Here is a 17,464-nt window from a genome sequence, read left to right as displayed (position 1 = left end):
TCACATCCTGTATCGAACAAGTTCTTAACAAATGAACGATGATCCATTTCTGTGATTGTTTATGATGAAATCTTGACTAGATGAATATAAATGTAGTGAGATTGTGAGGATTGAGAATTGGATGAATTGAAATTGTAACTAATAAACTGTAAAAATTGAATTGATATTGTATATTTTGCAGCACAAGAGAGTAAAAACTCGATAATTGATATAATAAAAGAGAGTTGAGAGGGTTGTAATCTTGGAAGAGCAATTGATATGAAAAAAAATCTTTGGGGAAAGGGGGTATTTATAGTAAAAAAGGGGGGAAAAAATAAAAAATAAAAGTTCAGTGACTAGAATGGTCACTGAAAAGTGACCAAAACGGTCACTTTTGTGATCGTTTTGGTCACAGGCTCAACGAGTCGGGCCCACGAGCGACTCATCTACAGCTCGGCTCGCCTCCGGACGAGGCCCGCTCGGCTCGTACTCGGGCTTGTGATTTCACGAGCCCGAGCCGCCCACGAGCCTCTTTTTTACAAGCCAAGCCGACTCGGCCCAATTTACATCCCTACGCCTAGGGGTCTGGAGGGGTTGGGGTATTATCCTCAACATCCTGGGTTGTCGGTAATATCCAGACTCCAGCAGACTCAGACAACCTCCGCAGCTCCTTCTTCTGCCCCTCCAGTGCCAGGCCCCTCCAGTGCTACCACATAGACATCCTGGGCTACGATGTCAAACTCGGAGAACTCCTTCCAGGCCTCCACCGCTCTGTCAACCTTGGCCTCAGCCTCTTCAGCCCTTTTGGTGGCCTGCCTTGCCCTTTCATTGGACTCGTGTACCTTCTGGATGGTCTCTCTGACTTTGCCGCGCTCCTCCTCTGCCCGAGCTCTTGCCTCTTCCTTCGAGGCCCTCAATGCCTTGATCTCCCCCATCAATCTCTCCTCGACATCGATCATGGAGTTCAGCTCGATCCCCATCTGATTCAGCTTCTCTTCATACTCCTTCTCATTCAGAGCGAACTGGGCATTTTCAGCCTCCATGCTATTATAAAGACCAAAGGTCTGATCCTTCGCCTCTATGAGTTTGTCCAGCTCAGACTTCACCTGTTTTTCAAAAATCAAAAATCAAGTAAGTCATTAAAATAGTTATAAAATTGATTAAAAATCAAGTAAGAGGTATACCTTATCCGCCAGTACCATCATGTATAAAATTGATCGGTGACCATGGAGCTAAGCAGTAACCAAGGCCTCACCAATGGGCATCTCATTTAGATAGCCCTGCTCTCTCTCACCCCAGCTCCAGGTAGGCAGATTGGCTGACCCCCTCAATGGTGAAGTGAGCGTGGTAGTCATTCCTCTGGAAGGAGAAGGAGCTTGGAGATAATCTAAAAATATCTCTGGTCGGTGTCCCACCAAACTTTCTCAGCTCGACCTCTATAAATCTGGGCACCTACCCTGGAAGTTCGCAGAACTGGTCCTGACAGCAGAGGGTATAGCTGGGGAAGGGAAAGAAGGAGACAGCAGGGTAGGGCTTGGTAAAGGCACTACCTCAGGAATCCTTAGTGCTATCGGGGGCACAGATCGATTCCTCTTCAATGGAACCTCCTCCTCTACCTCTTTAGAATGACTCTTCAACCATTCTGGGATATCTCTCTTTTTTCCTTTGGCCACAGTCAATGCCTTTGCTGCCTTGTAGCCCGGCATCTCGTCTTGATGCTCTGAGAAAGCAGTGAAACGCTCAATAAATATGTATATACATAAAGAAACCACAACCGTGAATGAGGGTCAAAATATTACCTGAGCTGGATGGAGCCGAACTTGAAGCTCGTACTTGCAACAAATCGGCCCGGTAGAAGTTCGAATCTGAGATCACAAACTTACAGGACCTTTGCTTTTTAGGTAATGATCTTATTACCTCAGCTCGTCTCTATGTATCTTTGGTTAACGTCTCCTTCTTGTAATCTGCACAAAGGAAAAAATATCGAGGTTAGTACTTCGTCAACATACGTCTCGCTAAAAGACTAAAGCCCAAAAAGACACTTATATAAAGAATGATAGAGCCTGGGAACCACGTCCTCCCTATTCACCTCGGCAGAATGAAACTGCCACTCTCCCGATACATAGAACCACTCTTCCTTCCATTTCTTAATTGAGAAAGGGGGGGTGTCTAACACGGGAGAACCTCCCGTCCTGGTCCTAACGCTTGTGTACCACCAACCTGAGTTTTTCCCATCCTCTTTAAAAGTAAACAGAGCGTCGAGCTGCTGGACACTTAGCTCGGGATTCCCCATTTGGTTCCACAGAATAAGGGTGGCTATTAAGGTTTGCCACCCGTTAGGGCATAGCTGCGTGGGGACTATGCCCCTGGAAGAAAGGAATTTATGAACCGCCCTAGGAAAGGGAAGCCTAAGATCGGCCTGAAGGATAGCTGAGTTCAGAGCAACACATCCCTTAGGAGGAGTGTCAGCCCGGTCAGATGGTTCTGGTATTATCATCACTATCGAACTAGAGATGGCGTATTTAGCTCGCCAGCTGGCTAATACATTCCCTGTTACAATCGACCTATAAGAACTCACCCCCCACTCCCCAGAATTACTCTCCTCAACATCTTTACTGGATCTACCTGCTCCTTAGGAACCCTCACATCCGAAGTCCATGACAGGACGCCCTAAGACGATCAGGTTAATTATGGAAATAGGAACAGGGGTAAAAACTTCCCTACAACTAGAAGACAAAATCATCGAGAAGGAGATTGACTCTTCCTGCTGGTTGCCCTAGGAATGAACTCTAGACTCATCCGAACTCACGTGTAAATTAGGAAACAAAGTACAAACTGAAAGGAGGAAGCATATAAGAAATAAGAATACCTGGGAAACGAACTGGGAAAACGACCTCACTCGAATATGGAAATACGAACTTAGGAGATTGCCCGAATATTTGAGAAAGTAAACTAGCTAAATAGGAAGAGAAATGACTGGCCAAAAAGAAATTTAAAGAAAGAGAAGTTGAGAGGGCGCGATCTGAACCGTTCATCTAGAAATGGAGGGAAAAAAATCAACGGCTCAAAAGCCTGAGAAACAAAATGACGTAGTTTTAGCCAAGCTTGCTGAAGAAGCTACTTATAAATGGCGTACAGCTCATCCACATCAAAAGATGACACTTGTCACAGCAATGAATGTACTTCTTGGATAAAGCATCACTGAGGTCAGCCTCCCTACGGTAGAGCTGACTTAGGGGGTAACTGTTGACATCCGAACTCCAACCCAGTAAAAAAGTTCGCTAATCCCACTTCAGTTAAATGTAAGTTCGGCCCATACTCCCAGGTCAGACAAACCCGTCGTTATCTCAGAAAAAATATCATGATTACCCCTTGTCACATCACCCCATCAATCATATACACTTGCCACAGGTGACATCATCGCCACCCGGAACAACCAATTCCAAGTCCTCGAACTCCAGCCCCTTGCAGGTAATCATTACCTGGGTAATACATTGACACATGACCACCAGCCTCATCGACCAATTACAGGAGAATTTGGCGACCCGAGTTTCGAGTTCGGTACTGTTGCTGATTTGATGTAATTTCGGCTGAAACTATATATAAATAGTTGAATAGAACTCTTGTAACAGACAAGTGAATTCATAACAACTTATGACACAATCACACTTAAAAGACATTTTTTGTGGTCTTTTTCAAGCATAAATCACCTTTTTCTTAAAGTTGGTTCAAAATTATCCTTACTAATTTTGACATCAACAAATAACATTATTCATGAAGTTTAGCCCCCGTTTGATCCTCATTTTCTAGAAATGAAAATGAGTGGAATAATATTTTTTTGAAAAATAAGTGATTGAAAAAGAAAGAAAAATTTTCAATTTACGTGAAATATTATTTTATGAAAAATTGTGTGGTTGAAAAATAGAAAAATAAAAAATGAATTATAATAATATGAAATTTAATGGGACTAAACGAGACGTATTTAGGCAAAGACATTTTTTGTGGTCTTTTTCAAGCATAAATCACCTTTTTCTTAAAGTTGGTTCAAAATTATCCTTACTAATTTTGACATCAACAAATAACATTATTCATGAAGTTTAGCCCCCGTTTGATCCTCATTTTCTAGAAATGAAAATGAGTGGAATAATATTTTTTTGAAAAATAAGTGATTGAAAAAGAAAGAAAAATTTTCAATCTACGTGAAATATTATTTTATGAAAAATTGTGTGGTTGAAAAATAGAAAAATAAAAAATGAATTATAATAATATGAAATTTAATGGGACTAAACGAGACGTATTTAGGCTTTGGATACATATACTACGCCTTGAAGCAAGTTCTGTTGGCACTTTGTTGTATATTGGAATCCCCAAAACTTGACAACAAAGGTTGCATACTGTGGTCATCGTACAATCAGATGACTTGTTACATCATTGGACAACTGTATAAGCACACGGCCATAATATCAGCCCCCCAACACCCCACAGCCTTCAACCCCACTCAATCCTGTGTTGTCTCCCACCGCCCCCAAATGTGCCCTCTAATCTCAACAATCCCACGAACCCAAAACCCTGCTTAAACTCAATAAATTCCCCCGAACGAAAATTTTTCTTGCCCTCGTTTTCCATTAAAAACAAAATCAAGAAAATGCCCACAAAGTAATGGTTCTGAATTCTCTGAATCTTGGGTTCTTGCAGTGTTTGTGTACTAAAAATTCCTCAGAAACTCTCTTTTACTTTTCAGCCCCGGCTTTTCCTGAACTCTTGCTTCCATGTTTGGGCAAACCCTAGATCTGTCCCCCTCTTAGGTAACAAGCCCGCGCACCGTCTTTGCCGTAATCTAGAGCAGTGCAGGTGTGCGTGTAGATTCTGTTTTTACATTCTTGATTTTTTTCAACTGCAGCTTTTGAATAAATACTTTGTAAATCTTGCATTCAGTTTATTGTTTTTAATTTTTCTCCTGGCACAAATACACAGACACACAAGTACACTGTACACACTCTATATGCATATGTTGGTTGTGTGTTTACTGACTGCTGTTCTGTTATTTCTGGGAACAGACATTTGTGGAAGCTGAAAGGAGGTATATTGATTGAAGAGTTTTTGGTGCGGGTTGAAATAGGGGAAGAGAGGGAATTAATTTGAGTGAAAGATGAGTGGGACTGGATCAACGTCAGTAGCGGTGGGGATGGGGGGAGCAGGAGGGGAACTGGGGTATGTGAGGTACAGACCACCATTTACAGCAGTTCAGTGGCAGGAACTGGAGCATCAAGCCATGATATATAAGTACCTTGTGGCTGGCTTGCCAGTCCCACCTGATCTTGTCATCCCTATTCGCCACAGCTTGGAGGCACTATCTGCGCGGTTCTTCCCCCACCCATCTTGTAATAGTCTCTCTTTCTGTTTATCTATATAACTATGTTTGTACACACTTAAATATTATACACACGTAGAACACAGAAGGCAACTGAGTACTTATGTCAATAGAATGCTCTTGCTACAAAAAAGCGGAAAGGCTGGATGAGTGTTGAATCCGTAGATTCGAGAGACAATGGTCCTCTTATGTTAATTCATCAATTTTGCACGTCGACTTATTTGAGCCAATGGAAGCTTGTTTGCTTTCAATAGCAAGTTTCTTGCTCACATTTGTGAGTGTTGGTTTTTGTTATAGTTTTATGTAGGTGAATGAAATTAGTTCTTGTCTTTATTTCTATTTGTAACTTAGGTCTGGAGTAAAAAAGCAAAAGGTGGTTGGCTGTGCTTAGATCACAATCTGAAGCTAGAAAAAAAAGGAAAAAAAGTGACTGTTCATGTTTCTTTATCAATGTTCATAAATTTCAAATAGAGTGAATGACTTAAATGATGTTTTTCTTTCCTATTGAACTCTTGGGACTTGATTTTGGATTTTTTACATGCAGCGGGATGTTGTTCCTATTTTGGGAAGAAATTTGACCCTGAGCCTGGGAGATGTCGGAGGACAGATGGAAAGAAATGGAGGTGCTCCAAAGATGCGCATCCAGACTCCAAATATTGTGAGCGGCACATGCACCGAGGCCGCAACCGTTCAAGAAAGCCTGTGGAAAATCAATCTACTTCACAATCCTTGTCAACTGCAATGACAGACATCACTAGTGGGAGCAGTGGTAACGGTGGAAGCTACCAAACCGGTGGCAGTGTAAGCTTCCAAAACATGCCCTTGTATTCTGCTAGTTCAGAAGGTTTGTCTTTTGGGAGTAATGTGACTAAGCTGCAGATGGAGCCTGTATCCCATGGGATCAATAACAAAGAGTACAGGTAACTTAGTTGAGCTTAGTTTCTTATTTTATGCTGGAAACTATATAATGAAATAAGAACTGGACACCTCGCTGGTCCATCTGTTTTTGCCTAGCATCAAGTACAAATTTGTGATAAAATCTGGATATTTGTGCTGCAACTTTGACTCTTAGCTAACTAAATAGACCCGGGCCTTGTTTACCGAAAGGGAGTAATTCACATGCCATCCTAGAAACATACCTTTTTGTTAGGAGAGTAAAAACAATATTGCCTTCTTTATATGATAGTCCTGCAAAGGGACCAGGTTGATAACAGGAATATATTGTGTCAATTGTTTGAGTTATGCAAGGATAGAAACTAGAATGAAAAAAATGGAATCATTCTCCTTGCTAAACCTTTTTAAAGGTGAGCAAATTCGAATATAAAAGAAACCAAGTCCCTGATCATTCAATTTATTTCCGAATTTATGTTCTACAGAAACAAATGAATTCCGACTTGCATTATAATGTTTTACCCATCTTCAGCCAAGGGGGGTTATTAAAGTTCTTATTCTTACCTTGTTGAGTAAATTTCAATTAAGAACTCCTTTTCAATTGAGATGAAAGATAAAACAAAAAGATCACTTAAGAACTCCTTTTCTAAGGATTATATTAATTTCCAGCTCTGCTTGTCACTCGCAGAACGTTGGACTTCTTGACTGAAAGACCTTTACCAAGGCCTTTATTCGAAAAGAATACATTCTTCAACAGTGATTTGACATCATTTCAACCACACATTTTTTAATAAAAACAATATTACACGCAAATTCAAAACATTTTCTTATTTTTTAACCACACATTTTCCACCAATATTCTATTCAAAAATGCATTTTCATTCCAATAATGTGGCTCAAACAAGGGCTAGATAAGATTTTATGAAGTATGGCATCATAAATGGGGTTGGGGGTGGGGTACAAGTCTGGTTATGAAGTATCGTCTTATGGAACAATGTAGCAGATTTGACTAAATGAAGACATGTTGGATCATGAGAATCAAATTAAAACATATTCCCACTGCATTTATCTGCACAAAACAAAGACTGTCGAGTCACTTTACTACCATGCCCAGCTAAGATCCCCTGTTCACGTTTTCTTACCTGTATTAACTGTAACTGTCTGATTGTTTTCCCTTGTGCTTCTGACCTAACCTCTGTATATTTCCTCTCTTCATTTAAGTCCATAATTCTTCTCTCAACCCTCCTCATCCAACCATAATATAACCCCAGTGAATTCCCCAAAATGCTCGATCTCTTTCCCATTTCACCTTTAGAAAATACCAATATTACTTGAGTAATAATATAAATTCATTGTGGAAGTTATCTAAATACTAATGATATGTTTCGTATAGATTTTTGAAAAGCTGGTTTGTAATTTTTTTTGTAAAGTTGGTTTCTTCCAACTTAATAATTGTGCTTCTAAAGAAGTATCTTTAGATTGATTACAAACCAACCAGATCTGCACGACGTTCCTGCTCTATGTCGCTTATCTAGGATTATTTGCTTCTCAGAAAGACACTCGTATTGACACAAGTACATAGCGTCCAGCACAATATCTGTATACTTCTCAATCTGTTGTTTTGGTTTGTGCATAATTCTACTTGTTATGTCAGATCCAATGTTTATACCAGATTTTATCGTGTCAGGTCCTTTTTGGTATATTTCTTCCAGTTGTATAACAGTTAGGGTAGCTCATCCAACTACCACATTCTTTTTTTCACCAGAGGAATGATATTTTTGGCAGATCTATAATGAATGCCTGGAGTTATCATTTACCTTGTAAAAATAGTTGTTTTCTTTCCATTCTATATTTTAATCTGCCATGATGTTTTTAGTCTTGGTGATATGGTTGAGATCGCCCCTCATTTTTTAGTTTTTAATTACTCGAGGTTCAGAAAAAGAAAGTCTGTAATTGCTAAATAATGTCCCTGGCACTTTGGTTCCTGTTACTGAATGTTGCTTAATTTGTCATTGTGGGGCTGTTAGCAATATTGACAGAATCAGCACTGATCATTAGTCTGATACATGGGTGACCCAAACTATGGATAGAGCTTGTAGGATTAAGTGTTAAATGATGATTTTCAAGATTTACTAGCTTCTATGTGTTATCACGTGTGTACACTTGGAAGGAAGATGTTACTACAGCTTTTTTCCTTGTGACAAATCAATCAAACTGAAGTAGAGCAAATTGAATGAACTGACTTCTGAAAATAAACTGTTTGAGCTCTGCTAAGGATTTAGTATCTTCTCGATATCTATGACGCTCGAGGGCAAGTTTTAGTTTAGTTATTTAGTTACATCAATTACATGTAAATAAAATGTACAATTTCTTGATCTCGTGGAATGAGAAACACAGATTTTATATTTAATTCCTCCATCACCTTAGCCTTTTAGACTTGTCTCAGCTTATAACATAAGTTCGACACAGGTACATTCATGGACTAGCTCCTGATGCTGATCGGAACACTCTCTCCCCAGAAGCTCCTGGAAGCATGGGAGGCCTCAAATTGGGCTCTGGTGTTGGTAGTGGCTCATGGTATCTAACAACTTCTCAACTTCCGTCAAGCCCTTCTCTTAAACAGAAATCTGATTCTCAGTTTCTGGGCCACTCGTCCCCCCAACTACATATGCCGCATGCCTTTGTGCCTATTGACACCATGATGTCAAAACAACATCAGCAACATTGTTTATTTGGCAGTGATATTGGTTCACCTGGACCAGCAAAGCAGGAGCAACATTCTGTGCATCCCTTCTTCAGTGAGTGGCCTACAGCTAAGGAATCATGGTCCAATTTGGATGACAATGAACCCAATAAAAACACATTCTCTACTACCCAGTTGTCCATCTCAATTCCAAGGGCATCTTCAGAATTTTCTTCAGGGAGTGGTTGTTCCCCAAATGGTGAGTTTCAAAAACTCTAGTGAATCAACACTTGAGCTCATAAATCATGTGTAGTACGCAATGCTTAACAAAACTAGACAATAGGACAAACAATTTTAATTTCTTAATATTGTCGAGCATTATCTAATCCTTCCTATTGAATCTAAAACCTGTGTATTGTGCTGGATGCAGATGCTTGAAGGTGGATAATTATAATAGTTATTCCGATCAGTCTGCTGGTGAATCAAGAGCTTATGTACTTGCATGTTGTTTTTCTGGGACATTGGACAAATCTTCTTGTGGTGTAAAACTCGTGGATCCTCTGAGTTCAGCACAGGGAATAAATGTATTTTACTGGCAACTTATCGCCTAGGAGCTTATATTATCTGCTTCGCGGCAAGTTGTGGGATATCTCTTGCAAAAAGATCGTGTTTTTGTAAATTATCCCATCAATTCGGGCGCATGTTTTAATTAATTTCATTAGATGGTTTATGCTGATGTCTTGTTCGTAGTTCAAACATCAAACGCTGTGTAGCCTGTAGTGTTGTTCTATATCTGCTCTTTAGAGACAATTGTGTTTGATTCCAACAAGAAACATTGTTTTGGAATGTGTTTTATTAACTTATCCTTTGGGATTGAGCCGAGTTGAGCTTGCATGCTATTAAGTTCCTATTTGGGCTCCATCTTTCCAAAAATTCATTTTTTTTTAAATCTCATTATAAACAATATATTCTTCAATAAAATAATTTACACACAAATCGAAATTTTTTCTTACTTTGTAATTACACGTTCTTCAAAAAATTACTATTTTAAAATACATTTTTCCTCTCATTGGTGTGGTTTAACTCGATCAGATCTCATGGCTTTAGTATGGCCACCGATTCGATTTGGTTCAAGTCTGAACACCTATTTCGATTGGCTTTAATCATGAACTGGTTAGTCTTGAACAACATCTTGACACACACATATATTGGAATCTTGTTCAAATCAATATTATCTATTTAGTCAATGTGTAATTGTTATAGACAAGTAATGCAGTGTGTCCGTTCTTCCATTTTTCTCGCTCGATCTTACTATACAAACAAGGTTAGTGACTGGAATTTAAAAATAGCAAACACGTGTCAAAAATTCATTGGACAGTTTGAAAAAAAAGGGAAAAAGAGCCACACTGATGTTTCAACACGGTAAAAACCTTGTTAAAAGTCCCTTTCAAGCTTCAGATCTCGTAAGTGTTCCCTTTTTACATTTTTTTCTACAATTTCAAAATTCCCGCCTCTATAAATACCCAATTTTCCTCTCTTCGAAACCAAAACGCGCAAAAATTTGCAGAGACCCCAAATATGAGGAAGGGAACAGCTAAGAGATCAACCACGGCGGAGCTCCTCGCATCACCGCCAGCACCGACGTCGAACACGGTGGCAGCGAGGAGCCCCACCTTGTCACCACCAGAATCTCCCGTGAAGCAATTCGAGTTCAATCTCAATGGATTTACCACCTCAACCACCAAACTGACATCACCGAAGAAGAAAAGCTGCAAAAAAAGCGGTGCAAGTGCACCAGACTCCAAAATGAAGCAGCCTACTGGAATTTTGCAGCCGTCGCTGAAAAGCGTGAGCACAATTTCTGATCTGAAGGATCTGGCTTCTTCTAAACTGGAATCCATCAAGTGCCAGCTGGATTCATCGCACTCTGAAATTATGAAGGACTTGGAAGCATCACAGCATCGTCTCCAGAAGCGGCTTAAGGTCTTGATCATTCTGAGTGTTATGCATAATATTGTGTATATAGACATACATGATTGTATGCAATTATAGATTTCGTTTTTCAATTTTTAGATTAACGAGGTCGTACATAATTTGTGAATAATTTGAATTCTAAATTGTGATTTGATTTCTAATTGCAGAATGATTAGGACAGTTCGAATTTCTAATTTTATTTCTCTTTGTAACATGAGACATCCTTACTCCTTTGATTTTTCTAATCTCTAATTATAGGACAAATATTTAGTTGTTGATCTGTCTTCTCAGTTCTCACAGTGAGAGTGTGTGAGTTTGTGCAAAACTGAAATGGTACACAGTATAATAGAACAATATTATATGCTCTAATTGCTTGCAGATATACAAATGTACAAAGTCTCATCTGCATTTTTTACCTTTTAAATTATTGAGGCAATATTGGCGTTTTCCTAGAATATTTGAAAGAAAACAATAAGATGGTGTGTTAGGTACTGAACTCAATGTTTTACTATGTTCCTTTATGCTTGTGACTGGAGAGTGAGAGGGACTTGGAGTATGTGCTTTAATTGTTTGCATAAAGGAGCATTTGTTAATTCCTAGAGGTCTGTCTCCTCTGCCTACACAGGTGTGTGTTTTCTTCATTTTATGCGAGAAAATGGGATGCTGCGTTTCTCTTTTCTATTGTCTATAGGCGAAAACATCCATGATATCTTGTTCTTTTGATAATTTGAGAAGGGTTATTATTTTTATTTTTTTTCCAACTGAATAGTTTTTTATCTGCTGGCTCTTGATATATTGTAGTATGGTGATTTGATTTACTATACATTTGCATTTTGTATGGCGTTGAAACTGCAATTTATTTAAGATGGATGCTACAGTGGAATTGACCTCATTCTTCATATGTATGTATATACATGCATAGACACATTTGTATATGAAGATGTGTTTTCAATATATTTCATTTAATCACATGGAAGACACCGACATACATATGCTTATGTGTTCTCCTCCACTATGAGATAAATGTATCACTTATCTTTTACTGCCCTTCGAACAATTGGAGCACTCGGTCCACTTCTCTTATGATATGTTTTGTATACTTGTATTAATGTATGGAAATGGATGATCATTCGAAAGCATATAGCTAATGATATTTGAGAGCAAGAATCTGAATTGACTATTAACTGTGGATCAGATGTGTTGGCTTGCATTTTAGGCATTGTTTCATGATTATAAAGATGATGGATCTTCTCTCATTTTTGTTTACCGGAACTTCTTTGACATTCATGTAATCTCATTTTTCTACAATACAGTTTCAGGGTTTATCTATATTTTCTGTCAGGAGTTAACTGCACTGAAACTGTTACTGTTTTATTCTTAATCGTTCTCAATTGTACAACCAAAATAATGCTTGCTGTCCTTTTATATATTTTTTCTCTTGGAAACCTATCAACAGCTTCAAAAACAAGCATGTCAGCAAGTAATGGATGAAGCAGAAAAGGAATACAAAAAGATGTCTGAGCGAATAAATGAAGGTCGAGATGCGATGAAGGTGCAGATTCGTTTTCTCCCTGAAAATCATCATTACTTGGACACTAAAATACTGTCAAGTCCCACCAGTTTTGCAACCTTTTAACTTTATGCTTTATTTCAGGCTTCATATGTGGAATTCTTAGAAGCAGCACAGGCTAGTGCATGTCGCTGTAAGTTAGTCATCTTTAAAAGCCCTTGATATCAATGTTGATTCCAGGTTCTAACAAGCTGCTGATTTTCCTTCAAGATTATATAGGTTTCTTTCTTTTTGCCAAAGACACGAATCACACACACACAAAGATGTAATATACAGAGTAAGGTGCAGTATTGCATTAGCTTTTTCGCCTGAAATAAAATTTGTTGGAGGCCCATATGGACGTCATATAACCAAACAGGGTATGCATATACAGAATGCCTACAGCATGTAACAATAATTCCTTGAGCATTATTTGTTTATAATTTCAGTACTTAAAACATCTATCCCGGAGCTTTCACAATCCTTTGAGAAATCTATTGATACACTCAAGAGTCGCTATGGGATCTCATCAACTGCAGATTGACAGACGGAATTTTCACCCTTTGGTGAGTGAGTTTTAAAGCTTTGATGACTTTCTCTTACAATTTCTGGGACTAGTATAGCTCTTTTTCATTTTATTTGAAGTGTATTACCACTGACATGCAGTCCTCATCTGACCAATTCAGACTTATATATGGTCAATAGATCAATAATTTTTTTATTCAGAGGCTCAGAATTTTAAAAAATAGTCAGTCAAATTGAAAAAGGATAAAGAGTGACTAAGAATGGAATATGAGTTGTCTTTTTTAGCTATATATTATGTAATATCCAAGTACCGTTACTGAAAAAATATAAATAAATGAACAGATTTATATCCTCTTAATAGCTTGAACTTTTAGATTAATACAATGACGAAAGTTTATGTGCTTTAAAATTGCTTTAAATAACCTATTAACTCTGTTATCTTAAATCTAAGCCTTGAGTAAATTAATGAAATGTTCGGTGAGAAGAGAAATTTAAATTTTGTCAATTATGCTATCTAGTCCTATTTAATACCGTATACAAGCATGCTCAAGTTTCTATATTGTGCATTTTATTTGTCAGGAATAATTTCTCCGGATTTGCTGGAACTGGGAGGTCATTTTAGCCACTAGTGTCAATACTTTCTGCTTGTATAAATCAGATTCTCCGTTTGGCTGTTGAATTGGTTAATCAGCAGCTTTCTTAGGCTAGTTAACGACATCTAGTTGTGGCATTCATGCTTTATCGTGTCATAGACAGATAGTTACATATTTCGAGTCTTGTATTGTTACTTTAAACGTTTGGCACTTTCATAACATTTAAAAATGAGACGCCAAGATATCAAAGTAACCTATAACAAGAAAAGAGTATCAGCATATTGAATACGAAGTTCTATAACATTCAAACATTACAAGAAGTGTGACAAGGGCATGAGTTAGGAGTAAGAATTCTCCCTTACACTGTCTTTGTTTAATTTATAACAATAAATACACTCCCATTCTGTGATTATTTTAAAATAAAATAAAATAAAACTAATCAACTAAAAGAAAAACGAATGACTCTATAAGTGTCTCCGTGTCAATAAGATTTGATACTCCATCTCGACTTCCAATTCTTGCCTTTGCTAGGGACTTTTCTAAGTCCTCATACATACAAATAATGATAAATAGAATGTAGATCATTGTTGAATTTAGTAATAACAAAATAGGATTGTTAAGTTTGTGTTTCTCACCTTTTTGAAGAAAATTGGATGTTTTTGATTAAGGCACCCTTCATTTGTGAGACGTAAATAACCTTGACATGAACTCAAATTCCTCGACTGCAACCCAAAAGGAACGTCAACATTTCTTCCTCGTAGGAAAATTTGTAATCCTTATTTCATTTGTTGATCTCATTAACGGAGACAATCCCTTTGCAGTTTTTTCCCTTTTTATGAAATGGAAAAGGGAATGATATTTTCTTTATTTTTTATTTGGTCCGTAAAATAGGAAACAATAATCGCATGATATGTGAACATAAGTTCCAAAGTTTATGTTGTGATAGTAATAAACAATAAATAAATAAATAAATAAAAATAAAATTAATATTTTGTACAAACATGTATTGTATGATCAACAATGTTACAAGTAGACCGGAGTTCACAGGTTTTTTTGGTCTGATGCCAAGTGTCAACATTGCGTTGGCCTGTTAATCTTTTTTTATTTTTCCATCATCCAATTCAAGAATACCACCTCTTTTCCTATGAAGCTCCCCTTTACGTATTTTTTTTTTTTTTTTTTTTTTTTTCTTTTAAGATTTAGCGAAAAGAACCTCGAATCCTGAAACTTTTCACAAGAAAGATCAGCGTCCTTTTTAATCTACAGAAAATTATAACACAAGAATATTTAGTTAAAATTTTAATTTTTTAGAATGATAAGTAATCAGTACTTGCTCAAACTCTTACCTCTAATGCATTTTTCACCTCCGGTATCAAGCTAACATGCTCGATTGCCATGTTATAATTCATAACCTACAGAATTCATGTAAAATTAAACAAGATGTGTATATTGATTAAAAGGGGAAAAAAAAAAAGAAAGAAAGTAATTTCTACAAAAATAAGAAGCATATATTAGGCCGTGCTCCGCATAATTCTTAGCATCTGCCTAAAGAAATAACCTAGAATTGTTTTCATTTGATTTGTACACGAAGCCATCTGGGCTGCTACATCATCAGAAAATTTGATATTCTAAACAATAACTTTACATAATCTTTCTCCAATTTCCTCATCAGACATAGCAAGATTCTTTGTTAGAAAAGTTGAATTCTTCCTCTGCCCAATATTGAAGTTCATATGCTAATTCAATTAGATCGTCATCCGACACTGTAGGGATTTGAAGTATAAGGGTTATGACCTCTGTAACATAATTCTGGATCGTGTCCTTACGCTTCAACTCTCTTAATTTCATTCTTGTATTATAAACAAGATGATTGGCTTAGAATAATTTCTTAAAAGCATCTCAAGTCCGATCTGGACTAACATTTGCCCAATGAGCTGTTACGCTGCAAGCGTTGAAGAAGAGGTTTTGGGGTTTCTAGAGGAAGCTGGAGACTTGGGATTACAGAGTGCCTGATATGGTGGCTGCGGCTGCGGCTGCGAGGTGGATTCACTGGCGACTGTTTAGGTTTCCACCTGTTTAGCGTTCTCAAATTTATATTGTGATGGATTTCAAAAATCATTTTAAATTTAGGTGTCTTTAATTGAAATTTCATTAAAATTTAGGTGTGTCTAATTGAAATTTTATTGAAATTCTTTATAATTTAGGTATCCATAACTAATGAATTTATAAAGATTTTATTAATATAGTAATATAACCAAATCTTTTGAAATTTTGATGAAATTTTGATGGAATTTGGAAAAATCTATTCGAATTCACGAAATTCATTAAAATTTATAATCTTTTAAAATTCATCAAAATCTTGGTCGAGGGCAATCCTATAGTATTTGGAGGGTTATGAAATTAAGGTATTTGGCTGACGTGTAAGCCCAAAACAAAATTAAGTTATTCTAAACGATCTTAACTGAATGAGATTGTATTATAGTAGGAGTGTTTCTAAGGTAATTTACCAAATAAATCAACTTTCCCTTTGAGATTTGATTGTATGCTACATAAGCAAAACCCTAATTCCGTCATCTCTTTTAATCTTCTATAAATTCAGAAAACCTAAAATTCCTCCCATATTTCATTAGTTAATCATAATTATGGGGCTTCTATCTTGGTTCAACAAAAGACAGGAAAAGAAAGGAAAAGAAGATGATTCCAAAGGCCAAAAAAAGAATGAAAAAGCAGTAGATGGTTCCAAAGGCGAGGCAGAAGCTAAACCGAGCGGATATGTGGATGCCATGTCCTTCGGTTCGGCCGCTTCTTCCGAAGCTAAGGCAACTCTGGTTGGGTACTGTCCAGTGTCTATAACTAGAGAGATTCAGCCTTGTACTTGGGCAGTTCACCCGTCTGAAGATCCAGTAGCTCCTCAGTTTTTTATAGTCTTTTGAATAAGAGTATATTTTATTAGGTCTAAAAGTTACTTTTTTAACAAGTAAGTGAAGACATGGGCACTTTATTTTCCCTTTCTTACGTAAAAGTAATTAGTTTTATCTGATTTCATTTTTCTACTTATTATATGCATCAAATTGGCCTTCGTTTTACAGTAATTCATTGTGTACTGTTCTAGTATTAGAACCCCTATGCCCCGAATAATTAGGGTTTTCATTCTAGTAATTGCGTGAATTTTTTTTCCTTAAGATTCATGTGTTTTTTAATGGATAAATGATGTGAATTTTATGCAAAAGTCTGGTATGCTGTATCCTTTGATCTTGTCCAGTTTTTAAATTATTAAAAAATAAATGAAAAATTCTTGGTTTGTAAGTATGTTATATTGGAGAAATTTATTTTCAAAACTTTTATCAATATAAAATTCTAGGCTCGTATGATGAGTAAAATTCTTTTAGACACGGAGATGACTAGACAACCTCTCTACTAGATCATCCCAGCAAAGCGATTAAAAGCGTCTTGGAGCGAATTCCTTTGAAGTAGTTAGTGCTCTAATTGAGCGAGAGTTTAATTTTTAGAAAAATACTTTTTTTTTTTTTAAAGTTGTCTTCGTGTGTGTAACACATGCACTTAATACGAGAATTTGATTTGTTTATGATTAATCCACGAGAACTAGAATTAGGCCTTACAAAAGTTATAGCAACTCGATTACTATGTGCTATGGTTTTATTGTTATTGTTGTTGATGTTTTCTTCTCTCCTTACGTTTTTCATCTTCTCTTTTTCTTTTTTTTCACTGTTAGCTCGCTCAAAATCAAGTCTCTTAATTACGTGAAATCAATACAAGGGATAAATTGGGAATGGGGAGTGGGTAAGGTCACCATAGAAGACAGAGTCACAATGGAGAGGTCGGCGAACCACTGTGTGCAAAGGTAATGATGGTTGGTGCATGGTTGAAGGAGGGTGGCT

The 17,464-nt window shown here is 37.2% G+C and overlaps 2 protein-coding genes across 3 annotated transcripts; both read left to right on the top strand.

Moving 5' to 3' along the window:
• The first annotated feature begins 4,389 nt into the window (after positions 1-4,389).
• LOC111391621 (growth-regulating factor 4-like) lies at positions 4,390-9,801 on the top strand. Of its 2 annotated transcripts, XM_023016870.1 has the most exons (6): positions 4,392-4,830; positions 5,037-5,360; positions 5,895-6,151; positions 6,230-6,270; positions 8,711-9,183; positions 9,355-9,801. In XM_023016870.1, the coding sequence occupies exons 2-6, from the start codon at positions 5,129-5,131 to the stop codon at positions 9,360-9,362; spliced, it is 1,011 nt and encodes a 336-aa protein (XP_022872638.1). In that variant the 5' UTR covers positions 4,392-4,830; positions 5,037-5,128; the 3' UTR covers positions 9,363-9,801. The 2 variants fall into 2 exon arrangements, with proteins under 2 accessions (XP_022872637.1, XP_022872638.1); XM_023016869.1 differs by having other exon boundaries at positions 4,390-4,832; positions 5,895-6,270.
• A 602-nt stretch (positions 9,802-10,403) lies between these two features.
• LOC111391628 lies at positions 10,404-13,776 on the top strand. The gene is made up of 5 exons (XM_023016880.1): positions 10,404-10,907; positions 12,355-12,450; positions 12,553-12,601; positions 12,897-13,013; positions 13,552-13,776. The coding sequence occupies exons 1-4, from the start codon at positions 10,503-10,505 to the stop codon at positions 12,989-12,991; spliced, it is 645 nt and encodes a 214-aa protein (XP_022872648.1). The 5' UTR covers positions 10,404-10,502; the 3' UTR covers positions 12,992-13,013; positions 13,552-13,776.
• The last annotated feature ends 3,688 nt before the right edge of the window (positions 13,777-17,464 follow it).

Source organism: Olea europaea, unplaced genomic scaffold (assembly GCF_002742605.1).
Source record: "Olea europaea var. sylvestris unplaced genomic scaffold, O_europaea_v1 scaffold809, whole genome shotgun sequence".
NCBI lineage: Eukaryota > Viridiplantae > Streptophyta > Magnoliopsida > Lamiales > Oleaceae > Olea > Olea europaea.
The sequence above is the reverse complement of the archived record's forward strand: the minus strand, read 5'-3'. Positions and strand labels throughout refer to the sequence as shown.

Bases quoted from the DNA above. Each gene is read 5' to 3' on its own strand.
- LOC111391621 (XM_023016869.1), top strand. From the start codon at position 5,129: ATGAGTGGGACTGGATCAACGTCAGTAGCGGTGGGGATGGGGGGAGCA. The intron at 5,361-5,894 runs GTAATAGTCTCT...TTTTACATGCAG, and splicing joins GTTCTTCCCCCACCCATCTT to CGGGATGTTGTTCCTATTTT. The intron at 6,271-8,710 runs GTAACTTAGTTG...AGTTCGACACAG, and splicing joins ATCAATAACAAAGAGTACAG to GTACATTCATGGACTAGCTC.
- LOC111391628 (XM_023016880.1), top strand. From the start codon at position 10,503: ATGAGGAAGGGAACAGCTAAGAGATCAACCACGGCGGAGCTCCTCGCA. The intron at 12,451-12,552 runs GTGCAGATTCGT...GCTTTATTTCAG, and splicing joins AAGGTCGAGATGCGATGAAG to GCTTCATATGTGGAATTCTT. The intron at 12,602-12,896 runs GTAAGTTAGTCA...TTATAATTTCAG, and splicing joins ACAGGCTAGTGCATGTCGCT to TACTTAAAACATCTATCCCG.